Raw genomic sequence first — 20,170 nt, forward strand, 5'->3', positions numbered from 1 at the left:
AGCATACGACCTCATCACTCCTCACAGATTTATCTTACAAGCAGAAATTTGAGGAGTTATGAGATAATATCTTAACCCCCCCCCTATAGTCAGAGCCTGCAGGTGGATGCTGGGGCTGAAAGTATGAGCGCAGTACAGGTGGAGGGCAGCGGTGGCAATGACAGAGCGGAGGGAGAGACCGGGAATCTTGCACCTGAAATGGGCCGCCAAGTGTTTGTCAGGTGACTGTGGAGAACGATGCATGTCAAGTGTGAAGTCGGCAGTTACTTGCCTGAACTAGCTCGCAGACGTCGCTCCATTTATAGCATGGCATTAAAAAATACATGTTCATTCTTTAATTTTGTAACCGTTTTTTTATTTACTATATACTATATTTATATGTTTGAAATAAAGATATCATTAATCAATCAATCAATATACATATATCCAGAGAAATGTTGCAAGAATTCCATTTAAGTAAGACATTGGCAGACAAAACAATGCGCACCGACACACCGAGGCCATCAGCGCTGCCATCTTGGAATGAGACAGTAATGATATAGCAACCATCCATCCATTATCTATACCGCTTACCCTGTTCAGGGTTGCTGGGGGGAGGGACTGGAGCCTATCTCAGCTGTCATTGGAAAAGAGTCAATCAATAACAGGGCTGACGTAGAGACAGACAACCTTTCACGCTAACATTGACACCCATGGGTAATTTTAGAGTCACCAATGAACCTAGCGAGCATGTCTTTGGACTGTGGGAGGAAGTACCCTGATGGAACTCAAGCATGCACGGGGGAGAACATGCAAACTCACACACAGAAAGGCCCACTTCTTCCAAACTGGGATTCCCATCAGGAACCTTCTCCGGAATAGGAGGCTATATGCCTAAAAGAACATTCCTATCGAACACTTTTACATCAATAAATTGCCAACAGTAGAAAGCAAATGCAATTTCAAATGCTTTTATTGAAGAACCTGAGCAGGCCCTTCAATTAACGTTCCATTGTCAGACGTCACAGCAGTAGCAGACTGTATGGACTTCTGTTCTGTGTTGCTTAACACCTAACTCACATGTTTTCCTCGTTTGTAGCTGTTGTCCGGCGTGATGGTGCGTGTACTCCGGCTCAGCAAACGGCATCAGCTCACGGAAGCCTTCTCCTCCTTCCACAACACTTAATGGGAGCATATCTCCAGTCACCATGTCTGTTATTAGCAGGCTAATCTTCTCCGCTCTGGTATCATCACAACGACGTGTGCTAACGGGGCTAGCAAATGATGTGATGCGACACTGCCTGCCTGTCTGTCTGTCTGTCTGTCTGTCTCCACTGGCTTCTCCTTGTGCTTTAAGCACATTTCCCGAATTTCCCCACTGGGGATCAATAAAGGATTATCTTATTATCTTATCTAGTGTAGTGTAGTGTAGTGTAGTAACGTAGTGTAACGTTATTCGAATAATGACGTCAGTAACGAGTACTCGAGTATTTGTCCCCATCCCTAAGCCATAAACCAACCAATTTTTTAATCGAAAAACTTCTACCAAAGTCTTTAGTGTGTTCTATTAGTCTTTAGTCCTTGGTGTGTTTTATTATTGATATATTCTTTTTTATATCTATTCAATTCTATTTTTAGATTTTCACTTCAGCTGTCAGTCTGTTGTTGTGTTGAAGATGTATCAATGTTATTTATTCTGTAGCAAATGGGCCAAATGAAACCCCTGCAGCAGCCCCTGCATGCTCTTCTGTTGCAGATTTACTCCACGCAGTGCACAAGCTGTTCCAGATACAGAGCTGAATTTAAGGACTGCATGCACACATCTCCAGAGACTGTGGTATATATGTCACTCAGCTCTGCGGGGGGAACGGCATGTTTATTATTAGGGCGTCTTTGGAAATGCTGTGCCCTACGCCAGGTTCCTCATACCCTGTCGCTGACGGCATGAGGACCGCGTGAGACAGGAAATTGAAAGCCACTTGTTGTTGGAGGGCTTTTCGGAGCAACTGAAGTAGGCGGATGATAGAGTGTGGTATGGACATATGGCTGAGTGGTGGAGGGATCACATTTCCTCTCCACTCGAGGAATTTCAAAGAGGAGGAGGAGAGGAGGGAGGAAGACGGATACAGAGAAGATAAAGGCAGAGTGGAACTCAGAGGCAGGCTGCTTTAGGATTCAGTCCCACACTTCAAGGTCAGTGCTCTATAGAAATAATTCATAGCAACGTATTCCTCTTTTAGGGGTTTAATTCTTCCACCTGAAAAAGGAAAGACAAAATATAAGTCCATCAATTTATAGAAAACAATAACTTCTAGGTTTGAGGGAAATTCTGAAAGCTTTACTCGGCCCTTCAGAACCCATCTAGCACCTCAGAGGTTGATTCAACACCTGTCATGTTCTCTAGACGGCTCCCTCGGCTGTGTCTGTTTAGTGGTAATGATCTAAGCTATTCACACTCACCATGTGCTCCCGCTTCCCTTTTTTTTCCCACTATCACATGCAAATACGTGCAACAGGAACTCCTCTGAGATTGAGATGCATATATAAAGAGGGAATATACAAGGGAGAGGTGAGGCCATAGGGAGAAGTAGATGGAGGGAGATTTGTGTAGAAGAATTAGGGGGGAAAATGGGAGATGAAAAAGAAAGAAAATAACATGAAAGAGAGGGGGAAAAGAATGGTGGGGCACACAAGGAGAGGGATGAAAGAGGGTGGGGGGGGGAGGTAGCAGAGGGAGGTCACTGCTGGTGCTGAAATCAGAGACTGGAAGTGAAGAGCTGTGAGAATAAAAGCAATTTGCATCACTGCTCCACTGAGCTTTCCACTGCCTTTCATTTACCCCCCCTCCATCTAAAACCCTCCGAAGTCCCCCCCCATCCCTTCCAGCAGGCTCACCAAACCATTCCACAGCCCGCAAATGGAAAACCAGCTTCAAGGGTAGAGTGGAAAGAAAGAGACACATAACCAGTGCTCACTATTTAGTCTCCCTCATTCTCCTCCCTGCACACCGAAGCCTCTGTTCTCCTTCCTCTGTCCTCATCATCCTCCCATCACACCTCATCACTTGCTTTTGTCTCTCTCTCGCTCACTTTCTCCCTCCTCTTTCGAGCCTAATCTTTCAACTCGTACTCCGTCTTCTAATCAGAAGACTACATCCGATGAAAAAATAGTTTTACAGATGCCCAATATTATCTTTGTTTAATTGAGCAGTGCCTCTAGTGGAGATGTGAAGTATGACGTTCATCCTGTTTTTTCTGCTCCACTTATTCTAAGAAAATACCTAAGGACGCACATTTGCAAGGTTGGGACTTATACGGCTCAAAAGCACGAGCAGAGTTACTGGCTTAATTACTCTATAATATTTAATGTGAAAGTTGATATTTGCCCTGGCACCACAATTTTTGGTGCTCCCAAGATTTAATATGGAACAATTGGACATTACAGCCTCATTAACAGCTAGACGCCGACTTCGACTGCAGTGGATGTCCCCCGAACCACCATCTACCTCCTGATGACTCACGCACACCATGTCCTTTATCAAACTGGAACAAATAAGATACTCCAGTGAAGGGAACATTTGCAAATTTTATAAAAGATTGCAAACCTTCATAGGTCACTTTAATTAGCTGAAAACACTGCCCCCTGGTTGATCTCCTCCCCCTCTTTGTCCTCTCTCTGTCCCTTTAACACTACCATGTTGTTTTTTGTTGGTGTGTTGTTGGGGTTTTTTTTATGTTTGTTGTGTGTATAAAAACAAGACTAGGTCAAAACCTAGTATGTGGCTGACCGCATCAGGTCAATGTGCGCTTTTGTGGGCAATGTGTTACAAGGACTGTCCTTGTGAGGCCGATGAGGACGTGTTTGAAAGCAGGTGTGCGCTGCGGACGTAGGTGAGGACAGTGGAGGAGCAGCGGAGGAGCAGCCCCGCCTACTCCCCGAACAAAGTATCCAGAGCCGTATAGACAGAGAGTCTTGTCAGTGGAGGTCCAATATGCTCCATGATACACCATTGCGATTACGGCTCTGAAAGTACGTCACTCACTCACTCACTCAGTCAGTCACATACAGACCCGTGTGTAGGGCTGACCCCATCACTACCATGCTGTTGTTTGTTGTTTTGTTGAGTGTATAAAAAAAAGAGAGAGAGATCTGGAAATATCTGCTTGTAGCGGACATTGCTCTGACCTCACAAGTTGCCATGACAACAGCGAGAGTTACTAAACTTACCGTTTTTCCTCTTTAATTATTATTTGTAATATTTTACCTTTGTTGCAGTCATAAAGAATTTAATTTCACTGCTATTTCGGTTATGTTGTCATGTCAAAGGTATAATATTAGACTTCCTTTGTTGTTTTCATCCTGGTCAATAAAGTTTTGTTGTCATGTGACCACGCTGCACATAGATGAGGTGCAGCGCAAGAGAGACTGAGAGCTGGTGGGTGGAAGCAGCAACTTGTTGCTCCCGTCTTTTGTTTTGCTTTTCTGTTGGTCTACTGGGCGAACACGGTGACTATTAAGTCATTTTACTTGTTAATTTACTGTCTAACTTTATGTCAAGCTAAATGTCTGAAATTGTCTGGTTTGTTTTGTAGTTTTCACAGTGTTTGAGTCTTCTGTGAAGATTAAATGTGATAGTGAACATCAGCATGAATCGTGGATTCCTTTAAAGACCAGCAGTTACACTGCTTCTTTAGCAGCTACATGCTCGACTGTGTTCACCAGCTAGCTTACTTCACCTATCCACCATTTTTGTAAGCAGAGGGTTATTAGAGCAATATTGCTAAAAAACAGCTCTCTGTGGAATTTGTTATAGACCCTCTTACCAAGTCTTTTTTCACTTACATCTAACCGAGCATCTACCTTATGAGCAGCAGACCACAAAATGATCGCATACGTTGTTTTGGAAGATTATGAAAATGAAATATTTGATCTGTAAGTTTGTTAGGACCTTAAAAAAAAAAGTAAATTACGTACATATCATCCCTGTGGAGCACTGAAATCAGCAATCACGATACAAAAAGGAAGTTGTAGCAATCAATACATTGACAAAGTAGGGTGTAAGGGTTTGTATAACAGGTTTATATTAGTTCTTCAGGCTGCTTTCAGTCCAATAGGAGCCATGTGTTGCGGGGGCGTGTGAGAGGTGGGGGGTTAGTAGACAGGGCAGCCTGGAGGATGAGTGGGGTTGACGAGGTCACAGTGGGCAGCTGGAGCAGCTTTTCTTGTTCACATTTTCCAATTGTTTGCTCTCTACAGGTTCATACCACAAGCTGGTATTCTGTTCTGAGCAGACATGAGAAGGGATGCAATTTTTGTCTCTTTTACTAAGCTATGATGTCACACATATAGGCTGAGACGGTGATGGATTGTACACATTCAAGGTAAATTTGCGTTTCATTTTGGCTTTATAAACACTGTGGCATTCCTGAGTCTCCCTGGCAGTCCAATCATATCAGACTCAGACTGTATCCATGGTATAAAATGCCAATATGAGATTTATACAATTTGGCTGCCTGAAGGGCTGACTGACCACATGCACACTGTAGAAGTAGTTTTGTCTGGAAGCCTCTGTCTGAAAAATCAGCCCACACGTCGACTCTGGCTATAAAATGTGCCCTTTCAGTTATGAAACCAAAACTTTGCAGAAGTTGAAGTTTACAGGAGTACTTTTGGGAACACATCATGTGGATGGGACTGTAAAGTGCGTAGGCTGAGCTCTGTCACATATTATGAGCTCAGTGTGGACACATAAAGCTCATACTGTTGGTCCACAGAGGAAGATGAAGTCATTTGTGCCACACAGAGATCAGATGATCATAACCCACTTCTAACTGCGTTGGCCTTTGCTGCTTTACAATCCAACACTCAGCACCAGCTTTTTATCTATCATATTTATCAAGATGTTTTCCTGACGAAGAGTGCTGGACCTTGTAGTTCTATCAGCCGTCATTAGGATACAGTATGTGTAGTAGAATCAGCCTGCAGCAGCTTCGCTACAGACACTAGAACTAGTCAACAGCCTTGCAGCAGCTCTAACTGAGCTTGTGAGACAACAGATTTAAGTTTAGCAATGTCTCTTAAGTGAGAGAAACATGAACGGGATACTGACTCATTGTGTTCATCAAAAAGCATCGCCTGATCGAATATGACTCTTTTTGAGATTTGAGTTCACAGCAACGATAAGGACCTCTGTCTTATCAGTGTTCATCTAAAGGAAGTCGTTCATCCGATCCTTAATGGCAGTCAGGTGGTAAATGATCTTATACCACCAGAATGTCCCCCAGCTATGGTGCACATCCATACAGGCTTTTAATGATGATGATGTAGCAGCATGTTCCAGTGTACTGAGCATCAGAATGAGGTTCTTTGTACATGTTTGTTTGTGGTCTTTATCATGTTAATTATTATTCTATATAGATTAAAAAAAGATAGATTTGCAGATGATAAAATAAGGTCATTGGAACAATTTCAAAACTAAAACTAAACAGGATTATTTAGCTCAAAAAAGATCCAGGCTTTTTTTTAATGAAGAATCAATGACTGTATATGAAGTCGGATGACGCATCTCCATCTGCTTTCATTGTACAAAATTGAACTAAAATAGCCCCCATAATAGGAGCTGACATCTAGCGATGGTGACATCATTTGGATCCCGCACGTCAGCGTGTTTAACAATGTAACAGCTACTTGTGTCTGTCTGAAGAAGACGACTGTAGTGATTGTTTTAGTTACGTCTCCTCTCACCGTTCCTCCTCTACTCTGCTAATCCAGAACAGATCGGCTGCAGGAGCTGTATTTGTCAACAGAGCTGTCAATTATCCTTTTTACAGCATCAAATAACTAATTAAAAACAAACATGTCAGAAAAACAAACACTAGGATTTAAATCAGCATGATAAGAACTAACTATAATGACAGAAACAATGTTTGAGAAACATTTATTTGGCGTATATTTTGATTTTATAGTTTGACTCATGTTCCATCTGTTAACATGGAGGAGGCGGGCTTTATGACCTATACCGCAGCCAGTCAGCAGGGGGTGTTCGGCTTCACTTTTAGGGAGCTGTCATGTCGTCCATCTTTTTATACAGTCTATGTGAGGAATAGACCGTATTTCTGTTGTTTCAGCGAATGTATTATTCAGTTCTTTTTCTCAGGCTTTGGGATTGTACGTTTTTAGAACAAGGCGTAGCTGTTTGGAACAAATTGATCCTTGAAAATTTGATCTATGGACTGATCTGTAAAAAGAAGTATTTATCAAGAAATCGCCTGAACGAGGAAACATTAACACAGCAGGAGGTGTGATGTAGAACTGGATATTAGTGATAATGGATTCTCACATTCTGTAGTAGCTCGAGTGTTAGAATATAATGATGATCACTCTGTATTATCCTCTTCTTGGCACACAGCCTTCACAGCATATTCTGCTCTCATACATTAACATCACTCTTCCTGTATCCTTTCTCCGTCTCCTTTCCTTCCTCTTTCCATTCCCCTCTCGCTCGCTCGGTCTTTCTCCCTCCCAACATAGTTTATGTACTGATGCTCATTATGACCGCTGTTATGACAGCCTCCCTTGCACTTACATGCACACAGCCGCTGCAGTTATTCTGGTGATTTACAACCTCCTCCTCCTCCTCCTCCCACAGAGAAAGAAAGAGAGAGGCACACTATAGCTGTCTAGGAGGAGAGCTTTATGTTCACAGTAAACTAGCCACAGTGGCACCTCCACAGAGCCCGGACCGCAAAGCAAACCACAAGCAGATAGGGCTGCAATAATAGGCTCTCAGGGATGACAATGGAAACAGTCACTCAGTTTAATAAGTACGTCCCACGTCACATCGCACCTTCTTACTCCACCATGGCTGTCACTTTTCTTCACAGCTACTTAAGAGTACTTCAGATGCGGAGGATTGTGCATATGCCGGACTGGCTGATGGCTTTAACAAACGATGCTTATTATGAGTGCTAAGTGATGTGATACACAAGATCAGGACTCTTGTTATCAAATCCCTGCTGTCACATTTTGCACAGGACATGAAGCATACTGCGATAACATATTGGACCCACAGTGCCATACGGAAATCACAGCTACATTGTTTCCTTCAGTCTCCCTCTCCAGCCTGCATGGCTGTGATCCCTTAAGCACAATAAAAACACACGTATACAGTATAACACTTGTTGCATTGATACTGACATGCAGGGAATAGTCATAGTTTTAAGGCCTATTGTGTATGTATCATTTCTTGATGTAGCATCTCACAATGTTCTCACTACCAACTAAATATAAGTGCTTGGCCTGTGACCCTAAGCTTCGGAATATGACGATCTAGGTAACACACTAGAGTTCGACATCCCGCCTCACCCTGCTAGATCTTCAAAACAAAGCGTGCTCCCAAACATCTTAGAATGTTATAACTGTTTGGCCCTAAAACTACTTGGTAAGCCGCTTACCCGGGACCGGGTCGCCATGGCAGCAAGCTAAGCCAGGTGACCCAGGCGTCCCTCTCCCCAGCAACGTTTTCCAGCTCCTCCTGGGAGCGATTCCGAGGCGTTCCCAGGCCAGACCGGATATATAATCCCTCCAACGAGCTCATCCTAATCAGATGCCCGAACCACCTCGACTGGCTCCTTTTGATGAGAAGGAGAATGGTAAGGTTCAGGAAAAGTTCATCGTTTGGGTTTAACTAACATACTGATGCTAGTTACGTAAATTACGTGTGGTAAATAAATAGCACACTATGGCTGCATTCATACTGCAGGCCAGCCTTCGTGCTCGATTCCGATTTGGGGCTCATATCTGATTTATTGGGGTCACTGTTCATATCTATTTGACCTAGGCAATCAACCCAAGTAAAATATCAATGTTAACAGAAAATGACGCGTGTGAAAACAACAATAACAAAAGACGCCACATCCGCTGACATTAGTTTTCCGTAAAACATGGATGGCTCTCGGGCGTTGGGACTTTGGATGTGCATAGACTTTTGCGTAAGTAAGAGACATGTCATCTGGATAGAGGCATCTCCCCAAATAGCAATTAAATCTGCTATTTCGCCGTCTCCACACTGCTGCTTGTCGTTGTCCTCCTTGGTCAAGCGGAAAAAGGAAGTCTCTTCTTCTTCTTCTTCAGAATCACTCCTAGAAATGTGCGTATTACCAAGGCAACGCGGACCAATTTGTTTGGATTCCAATTTAGTGCCACATATTCATTCTGAACTTAAAACGCATGAATCATAAAACTTTTTGCTGTTCACACTGAAAATCTGATCTGTGTCACATAGCTACAAAAGTGTAATCGGGACACTTTGACCTGCAGTAAAAATACATAACTAACGCACGTTATATGACTACAAATGTACTGTCTATTTGTTCATACAGGAATCGAAACATGGTGTCCAAGAAGAAACTGCCATGTTTGTTTCAAGAGACGACCTACTTCGTCATATTTTGACTGATTAGGCCACTGACCAAGCTGCCGTATTTGATGACTTTGGAGTAAAAACAGCCCGACTATCTATGTAAAGAATGTACTAAATAAGCCTGCAGCTCTCTCAATGCCCACATTCCTAACAGGACAGGAGGAGATACTGCATGTATGTGTGTGTGTGTGAGAGTGTAGATGCCCACAAGAGAAAGAGAGGTAGAGAAGCCTCCCTGATGTTTCAGACATCAGAGTAAACCCTCCTGTTTGATGCTGGGTATTGAGTGCAGTGGAGATAGTTTAGAAGGACTACATGGCAACAGCCACATGTGCTGTGGTGCACAGCATGCAAGAGAGCGGAGCGTGAGCTGTTACATAACCACCGACCAGGGATTCAAGTGTGGGGAAGGCAGCACGTGCAGCCAACGATCCTTTGGTGCAAGTACAAAGCCAGCCAGATAGACCCCTACAGTTGTGTGTTGATTATTTTTCTAGGGAATGCGGCCTACAGGTTTTTTTTCATGGAGGAACCTACTGCCTTATTTCTCCCTGTCCTTCAATATCGTATTAAGCCTGTACACAAACCTCCAAATGCTTTTCTGCAAACTTACCTAAACAAGTCCCTCCAGCTGTTATTGTAGAGGTGAAAAAAGCTGTTAAATAGAAGTTTCAACAACCCTATATAATGTTTTGCTCTGGATTTACTCGAATCGTTCTATTCAAAGTCCAATTATAGCGCTGAATGCTTGAATTGCCACTATTTAGTTCTTTAGAAAAACTTAAACGTGTCGTCGTCAGCACCCCGAGCAAAATAGGGTACAAACAACAACATGACAAAACCTATTAAAGTCAAACAAGGAGTTCAGTGAGGAAAGCTGCTCCTGTTTCCCTGACTCCATCCAGTCAATAATCAGGCCTCCAGTTCCCAAGGTGCACTGGGATGTCAGATCTGTAGCCGACGGGCATATTCAAAAATGCATGTTCAGCCTCTTTGCCAGGAAGCGGATGTGCCAGTCATGACAAAAAAAAAGTTCCCTGAGACAGCAAGTTTATTTAACTTCGTTTTTCATGGATGATTGGTAGGCGTCTTACTTCAGTGAGCTACATGAGCCTCTGACTGCTGGCTAGACTGTTTCATCGTGTCCCAGATTCAGCATCAGGGAGTTTTACTGCGAGTAATCAAACTTCTTCTATTTGTTGATGAAATATTAACCCACAGTTTGTGTCAAAGCTTTAGTGTATGCTGTCATAACAGTTCAAAGTGTATCCCTGTGTGCCCATGGTTCAACATTAAGTTGAGTCACAATCAGTCTTAAGTTTTCAATTATGATTCAAAGAATCAAGTAATCTAACGGACCTGTGAAGAGGTTGTTTGAATAATTCAGTCGGTTGTTGCTCACCAAAAGACGTGTGTATTCTTGACTTCTTACAACTTCTTTCTTCTTCTGACTTCTTAAGATATCTTAAAAGTTAAACATTCTCAAAACCTTTCCTTCCTTCAAACAAAATGTTTGCCAAGCTAATTTATTTTGTTTCATATTTTAAAACCACATTTCGCCAGTGCAGTTGTGCATTTCTTCTCAACTTACCAACCATTGATCAGCAACTTTGCACATACAGTTAGGAATATGCATCATATTATCCACATGCATATGCGTGTGTTTGCTTGTGACTTTGTGCACAAACAGTGTTGGGGGTAACACGTTACTTTTGCAATTCAAGTAATCCGTTACTTAGTTACACTTTCATAAGAGTAATTAGTTACTGAAAAAAGCTTTAAAAAAAAGTTTGTCACCGCAAAAACAGATTTTCCAACAGTTCACTTGGTGGAAATATTGCCATTATTTTTATTTTTGGGGAAATGGATGAGATCAACATGACGGTGAAGTGTAAGCTGTGTCTGGATGATAAGTGCTTGTCAGCTGCGAAGAGCTCTACTTCTGAAGTAGCGTCTGCAGCTCCGCAACACTGGTGGGACTAAGAGCCTGTGTTGTATTGTTGTCTTTGAAACAGCTGTGCCTAATACTGTATGCCCAGTTAACTGTGAGACTGTTAGCATAATGAAGAGCTGTAAAGATTATATTACATCTGTCATTCCTGTTATGTGTCCTGCAGAGTTACAGATTATAGGCCGTCAACGAGGCTGCAATGACGGTGAGTAATTTCAGTCAAAAGTAGACGTACAGCAGGCTACACGCTGTCTTGACAATATAACCGACATGTCTAACGAGTCGCAAAGGGGTAATTTTTTATTATTGGTAACGCAAAAGTAAAACACATTACTTTTCTCAGCAGTAAAGTTACAAGTTATGTAGTAGGAGCAGTAAACAAGTCTGGGAATGTCTCCCTCACTGCAGTGTTTGGTGGATGCGCTGTGTAGTGCTGCGTTCAGGTGCGCTCAGAAAAAGGAGTGATCATCACCTGACCTTTTTTACACTACATGTGGAATGTGTTATAGGTAACACGAAAGTAAAATATGTAGCAGTGTCATGTTTGTTAAAACCAAGTTGAGTGTTAAAATGTCAGCAACAGTTGCAGTTACGTCATTCTGTCGATTTACTTTGTTATGGTGAGAAAGTGATGAAAATGAAACATGCTTTTAAAGTCACTGTGAGAACTGTAATGGTATTATTAAGTACTTATATTGGTACTCGGTATCTTGGTCTGAAATAAGTGGTATCGGCGCATGCCTCCTCGGCGCACTGATCACAGGCTCAACTCCTGATCTGCTTATCATTTGGTGCATGTATAAAGGAGAACACTTCTGACGAAAACAGTTAATATTGTGCATATATACAGTATTTCTCTTTTGTTCGAGGAACATGCATATTTAGTCCACTGCACTTTGATGTCTGAGCCTGCTATGTAAATCAGACATATACAGCCCATCAAAGGCTCCGTGCTTTCTGTGTATGAGTTGATGTGATGCGAGAGGATGGGTTACCGTTCTGATTCTGGGAGGACACACAGGAGAAACTGGGTGAAGACGTTATTCAACTAATACATATTGAGGCCCATTTCACAAACAAGGCTTAATCCCAGAAAGACAGCGACTGTCAAAGCAAATAGAGCATGTATGAGATATTTTGTAAAACAGATTTTTGAGGTTGCTTGGAGGTTATTTTCATTTGTCTGGAACATGCAGCGTCTCTAGCTCTCGGGCTCTCTTCTCTGTCTGTTGGTGTGCGTCACATGCCCACAACAACACACAAACACGCACAGTAAATCAACGGAGCAAGCAACACACTTTTTTTTTATCATATATTAACAGACCCCAAACTAACACACACACAAAACCATCTGTCTCTTCTCCCCTCTCCAACACATTCACACTCTTTCACACTTGCTGTCTTAACCTCATGTTTCTATAAAAAGAGAGATATTCCCCGTTGCTTTGTACTGAGAGTTTTTTTGGCCTGTAGTGCTACTGTTCCATTTGCTTTTAAGAGAGCGTCATCCAATATTGAAGCCTAGTCTGGTCTAATCTGAGAGCTTGCAGTGCAAATGTACTACAGAGCAGCTGCGTATAAACAGTCGCTTTTGGGGTAACCTTCTTTTCTCTCCCTTCTCTCCATCTCTCCTCTCTTTTATCCCTCTCTCTTCCTCCATTTTCCTCCAACTTCATCTGTCCCCCTCCCCTCTGATGTTCTGCCTCTTTCCCTCCCTCCCTTCCCCCGGCTCTGTCCTCCTTTGCTCCCTCTCTGTGCACTTACAGGACTACACGTTGACGATGTACTTCCAGCAAGCCTGGCGAGACAAGCGGCTGTCCTACACTGAGATCCCCCTCAACCTGACCTTAGATAACCGGGTGGCTGACCAACTCTGGGTCCCAGACACCTACTTCCTCAATGACAAGAAATCGTTTGTCCACGGTGTCACTGTGAAAAACAGAATGATCCGACTGCACCCGGATGGCACTGTTCTGTACGGTCTAAGGTGAGATTCTAATCTCTTAAAAGAACATCTTTGACAACACAACAACTCCGAGGGGTAACATATTTATATGTGTGAATTAATAGGGGAAAAAAACACTTCTCCAACATGCTGGATGAGTAGAGCCCCAGATAATAACAAACTAACGAACAATTTGTTCTAATTTACAGGTTGTCAAACATTTCACACTTTACCTTCAGCGAACTTCCTGTTTTTAAAACCAAACAAAAAAAGAAACACAATCTCTCCCACCTTTAATAGAACAATGAGTCAACAGTTGCCGCATTGGACTCGGTCAGTAATTAGCTCATTAGAGCCAGAAGAAAAAAAAACTACTGATGTAAGGTGCAACCTTGCCCCTGAGCAAAAATCATAATGTTGATGAAGTGACCTACTTGTGTCCTCATTTACAGGACGACTTCACATCAACTAAAAGCTTCTGTGACGCTTAACACAACTTTTTTTTTGCATAATTTACATCACCACAGGTATAAACAATGCATGTGGATGATCCAGTCATTGCCAATACTGCCGATAAAACAACACTTTAATTATGCCTAAATGGTTGATGATTCCCTAAAAAAGCTTGATGTAATGCTACGACTAGGTACGAGTGTGCGCGCGCACTGCCTGCACCACGCCTCTTCCATCAAGCGTGAAGAAGGTTGCAAGATGTCTGCGGTATGGCAGTTTTTGGCCACTACTCATATCAACTACAGGGGAGACTTCATGTTGAACATGTGCCTAATATACCGGTATCGAAATTGGCAAAAACAGTTGGAAAATATCTGTATACCTGTAAAAAAAAGAGCAGCTCGCTGCGCCTTTTTTCTACTGTTGTTAAGGCAACCACCAGATCATTAGTTGCCAATGACGTTGGGTGCTTTTCTGCTTTGAGCTGAAGTTTTTTCAACTTGAGGCGCTCAGAATGTTTCCTCAAAAACGCGAGGCGCACAAAAACACAAAAGCAGCACGCAAAAAGTGTCCTTCTCATTGAAAACAATGACAAAAAAGCCGCCCCCAGCTGCTACAAAGCGTTCTGGCTGATCAGGCCCTAAGCTATCATAGGCAGGTGTGCCACACAGCCTGCTACACAACAACCACCAATAATGAACATCTTAGATTAGATTATGTGTCCCTTTTAAATTTAGAACACATACATTTTGTCTCGGGACGGTTTGCTTGTTAAAGGGGGGGTATTATAGCTTCATATTTCACTCTGTGATACCTGTGGAGTAGCTTAGCATCATTTACAGTTAAAAAAAAACTTTTTCATTCATTTTTTTCTCACACTGGTGCTCTGTGCAGGCCCTCATACAGCCTCTGCCTGAAACAACTCAGTCAGCTCTGTCCCTTTAAGAAACCCTGCCCTTACAAGCCCACTTTCTTCTGATTGGCCAGCTCCCTGAAGCCTGCTGAAGCTGCACTTTGTGACATCACAAAGTGCAGTGTGTAGAAAAAACTGTGAAACCTGGCATTCACAGCAGCCTGCAGACTGAGCTGAGAAGCCTGGGGATTACTCCGACATACTTTTACCGACAGATTTGAAACTTCACCCATGTTTAGTCTGGACATCCAACATTGTAACATTATATATATGTCTTAAAATGTGAAACTGCATAATACCCCCTCTTTAAGGAATGAATAAATATCCACCAAGGAGGAGTGCACAACCAGTATAATATCAGGTTGCAGGATAGATTAGCTACAGCACATTCAATAGCTTTTAACTCTGTAACTCCACTGCTTAGGAAACTCTGCATATTCTTGGTTGGAAGTTTGTTAAATTATTTGCTCCATTCTCTCATCACCCCACAGCTCGCAAGCCCATTTGTCAGCCGTATGCACACCGACACTCTGCTTCAGAGGCTGAAAAGAAAAGGAGCATTTTAAGATTCCTTTAAAGACCATTTTACCTCCTTCAGATAATAAAGCTATTACGACTGAATTGAACACTGACATTATTATTCAGAGAAAAATGGGAACACTAGTTATGATTTAAGCCGAATGGAACCTTCTCTGATGATTGACACATCCATTCATCTTAGTCAAACTTTGCATTTGGTTTTGATTTTTACAATCGGCTCAAAATTCTAATGTGATGGATGAGTTGCTCAGTAAATGACAGCTTTCAACATTCATCAAGTTTGTTGATGCTCTCAAAGCAGAAGTACAACTTCTCCCAAACATCAGGTTTGATCTTTTTTTAGGAAGCGTTCTTTGGGGAAGCCACTTTATTTGATATTCTGAATATTTCCCCGAGCTGAGGCCTGCATGTTTGATATGTTAATATGACACGTCCCATCTGTCTTCCCGTTGCCAAAAACAAACCCCCAATTGTATCATATAAATTGATTGACCCATTCCACTGAGCTCCAACCTCTCAAAGTTTACATGATTACAGTGCACTTCCCTCACATCACTGATGTCTCATCAGTTCATTTTGCAAATAGGCCTCGGATGCCCAAACTCTATAAAAAGTTATTGAAAACCATCACATCTTAACGGCCATCATGGCAGCGCATTGGCACTGCAGTGGGAGAGTGAAATTAAATAGAGAGAGGAAGAGACAACGAGACGTAGAAGGAGAGAGAGGGCTGTTAAGGAGAGGATTAGATAGAGATCGTGTCAATATTGCTCTCTTTGGTCTTCTTCATCAATGCTGTCTGTCTTAATTACTCATCCGCAGGCCTGATAAGGCGTTTAGCGAGTTGTAGTGTTTTTAAGTGTACATTATGGCTCTTTACAACATGTTTTCCCTTCTAACTGGTCAAATATGGCAGCTTGGTCAGGGGCCCAATGCAATGAAATATTCTACTGTCCGTACGTGTTTTGTGTTAATTTGGCAATGTCAGGTTAGGTCTAAATAAAGGTTGCTGAAAAACATTTTGTGAATTTTGGATGGAAAATGATTAACACAGGTTTGGTTATGTTTAGGCAAACTACTTAGTAAGGTTTATGAAAGGTCAGAGTTTGTGTTTGAATAAGCCGTAACATTTTAACCTAACCAACACACTGAATATATCATAACATACACATGTGCGTTATATAAATAATGTGTATTATTTATTCCACATTGGAATCGAACCCAATGTTCTGTTTGTTGGATCCGTCCTCGGCCCCCAAACGCAACCCCTGCGCCAACCACTTTGATACACTTTATACTTCCTGACTATTATGCCAAATCAAAAGAATAAGCCGATAATAAGGAAGGATAGAATTAACGTGCTGAAGTTCAAGTGGTTCTGACTCTGAACGCTAAAATATACTTGCTAAATTTGACTTATGCTGTGTCCTTGTGTATTATTAGCTGTTGGGTTCTTTAGGGACAGAAAAGGCAGAAAGAGACAACTATAAAAGAGTGCTGCCGAAAGCCAAACTCTTTACCTCCTGAACGTCTCCCTTAACTAGCTAAACTTTTCTCTATCTCTCTATCAGTCACATTTCACTTTTCAGTGAACAACTTCTAAGGCCTTGAGTTAAAAAAAGAGAAAAGAATGAAACTGAATACATCCTAACAAAGTACCCACTTGAGGACCATTCTGCCATGGTAATTAGATCCTTAGGTGTATTATTGCGAGGGACCTTCACTTGAACATTGTGTCCAATTATGCCAGAGCATTCAAGAGTGGAAACGAATTAGAGGATTTTTTAAAAGTATCTTCTTATGCTCGTTGATACATTTTATTGCCTTCAGATTAAATCAGAAATCCCCTGGTGAAAATCTTTCTGTCAAACTTCCAGTCGGCTTACCAACACAACCATTCTTGGGGATAACATTTGTAGACTCTGGATTTGATGAAAAAGCAAATAATTATGTACGAGATTCCTACGCATAGGAAACACAGCAGCGAGCACAATGCTTTATGGGTTTTTAAGTTGTTTGATGGTGTCCCTTTTTGAAGCGTATTGCAGCATGGGAACAAATAAAACACAATCTGTGTCATTCTCGACATACTGGACCCAGAATAGTGTCAATCCCCTGGAACATCAATGTGACTTCTAGTACCATTGCAACTTATTCTATAATACATTTAATAAAAATATTGCTTGATCATTATGTTGAAGTGCTTCCATCATGGATCAGAGCCAATGCCCTCGCTGCTCGGAATATCAACACATGCAGTAGAAAGCTAGAGAGGCACCAGACATCGTGACAGTCAGATTATGCCGGAATACAACTCAAAATAGCACAAATCATCCTTGTGTCTGGATATTTGAGCTAAAATAGATAACCTACAGTATCAACCCAACCATTTAATCCCATATGGGAATGAAAAGGCCATAACCACATTCCCAATGCACTGGAGAAGTTATGCCACAAAGTCAGCGCACATATTACTTTGGATGAAGTGGGATTAGATTGAAACTCGGAAAAGGAAATCCATCACCCTTGACACTCAGTATCGTGTAAGTAGGATGGCCAGATTCCTACAAATCCTAAATTGGGTCATGGGATCTTGTGCATGCCAGTGAGAGCACACAAAGCTACGCAGTGCACGCAGATACAGCCCAATGAAAGCCTAATACAAATTATGTAGTTATTTAATTCATTAGGCCAATATATTAAATTAGACTACATGAAACTTTAATGGTCCCTGAAATGGAAATTGGGTTATTGCAGAAGCCGTTTGTAAAACCATACGCCAAAGAAAATCAAATATGAATAATATAGAGGTTATGCAAATTATAATTCCTCTTCTTTTACGTAATGGGATACATCATAAAAATATGTGGAATTACTAATAAATACAGTGTAATCAGTGTTCAAACTTATGGGAAATACTTGTATATTGTTCTAAACAGGAATGAATAGTTTGACATTTTGGCAATTACATTTATTTGCTACGTGGATGAGAACAGGATGAGAAGATAAATGGATCCAATTGGCAACCTGCAATGTCACTCCAGGAAGCAATTGTACTGAATGTTGATTTACAACTTAAAGCTCCTGTGAGGAGTTTTTCACTGGTTATGAAACAGATTGAAATTAATTCTGATTACTCCATATGAGCTACAAGAGCAAACCAGACCATCAGCGACAAGACTGATTATTTCTGTAGAGTTATTTTTAATGCCTGAAACCAAAGGGGGGGATTAACTGCATGCTGCCTTTGTACATATGACTGTTAAAGAAAGCAGGATGAGATTTTTTGTTAAATAGCACTTAAAGGGCCAGTTCGCCGATATTCAACCTCAGTCCTATCATGCTATTATGGGAGAGCTAGGAAAAAAATGCGATTTCACTCTGTGCCTTTGGAGGCCGCTATCCGCTTCTCCGGTGGGCCCTGGAAAATCACCACCAGACTACGTACAACACATCATCTGGCGGAGTCCAGGGAGCTTGCTAAAATACACTTCCTCAATCTAGGACCCCCACCTCTGATGTCATTTTCAAAATCATCAGGTTTGAAATCTGACCCGGAGATTCGTTAGACGATCCACCGGTATATTCTCGTCGTGTTTCAGATTCTGTGCCGCTCTGAGCCGTTGCCTGCAGTAAAACGGCAGTATTTCACTCCAGCGTCTCTCACTGGGCCGTTCCTTTCAGAGTGAGGTGCGCAATGCACGCTGGGTGTTGTAGGAATGTAGAGTGGGTGAAACCACGAGCTGTTTGTACAACTTTCTCCACAGCAATGGCGCCAATTTCAAATATTATTGCTTCTATCGATTACAGAGAACACCTGCTTTGACTGACAGAGGCTTTTTCCAGGGGTAAATTGTTCCTTTAAGTGGTATGGCTTTGTCCACAGGGGGCGCCAAAATTGACACAAACCGAAAGTTGCTCACAGGAGCTTTAAAGAATGTAAGCAAATTAATATTTTTAAGATTGGTTTTCATTATCAGACTCTAAGGATATTCATTTCTCATCATGTTGCTATTCTAAAGTTCTGTGGAGATGATAATGAGGTAAAAGGTGCACTTCTTCAGACCCATTGTCTATTGGCTAACAGCAATCGGTGCATCAAATATATGACAGAAATACAATATAAATAGTTTAATTAGGAAGCACTGGCCACATTATCTGCACAAACACACAGTAGAAAAGAAGGATCTTCTCATTGCGGGCCCTTTATTGGAAATGTAATTGGATGCAGCGGGTCCATAGATGCTGATAATAGAGAAAGCCTCAAACCCACACCATTCAAAGATACATTGCCACCCAACTGCCAATTCATCCAAGGGATTCATTATGGCGGCTAAAAGGCAAACACCAACAACCCCTTTCATGTGGGCTGATATGCATTCATTTGAACACATCTGTTTACATGCAAATTAGTGTTTGTTCGTAACACCGCCGCATTAATCTGCTAAACTACATCCACGTTTTCTCCAGCATTCCTTTTTACCTGTGAAGAAGCAACAGCAAATAGCAGAAATTACCTTCAGGGAGTATCACAGTGTGAAAGCAAACGATAACAGAAAACAAAGATGGTATTTCTAAGGCGAGGTAGACCTGAGAAGCTACATCTAAAGCAGGGTCTTGCCTTTGTTCTTTATCGGGGTTATTTGCCGCCTGGATATTCTTTTTCTGAACTGACTGATGTGTGGAGCCTGTAGTTAGACTGCAGGAACAAATAGCTTTGTGAGACTGAGGGAGATTAATTAGTATTCACACTCAATAATCAGTATTAGGTTGACTAAACATTACAGTAAATATTTTTCCCTCCTACATTAAATAGCAGTGATTTTGTATTGAATATGTAATTAGTGTTACAGCATCCAAGTGTTTGATTCCACTGGCAGCCTACTCCCTATGTTTTCTTAATAGGTTGTAGGTGGGAACCAGCTGGCTGTGGGGGATGAGTGCGCTGTGAATGCTGTCATTTTCTTA

General features: G+C 41.8%; 1 protein-coding gene across 1 annotated transcript in view; it reads left to right on the forward strand.

Moving 5' to 3' along the window:
• Nucleotides 1-20,170, forward strand: part of LOC138595592 (gamma-aminobutyric acid receptor subunit beta-2-like) — a 68,374-nt gene that overhangs the window by 19,080 nt on the left and 29,124 nt on the right. Inside the window, exon 4 of the mRNA XM_069666907.1 lies at nucleotides 13,118-13,338. Within this exon, the coding sequence (XP_069523008.1) occupies nucleotides 13,118-13,338 (221 nt within the window). The remainder of the gene's footprint in view (nucleotides 1-13,117; nucleotides 13,339-20,170) is intronic.

The sequence above is a fragment of the Semicossyphus pulcher genome, unplaced genomic scaffold, assembly GCF_022749685.1.
Source record: "Semicossyphus pulcher isolate SPU_LCO1_2020_fin unplaced genomic scaffold, fSemPul1.0.p SCAF_10, whole genome shotgun sequence".
NCBI lineage: Eukaryota > Metazoa > Chordata > Actinopteri > Labriformes > Labridae > Semicossyphus > Semicossyphus pulcher.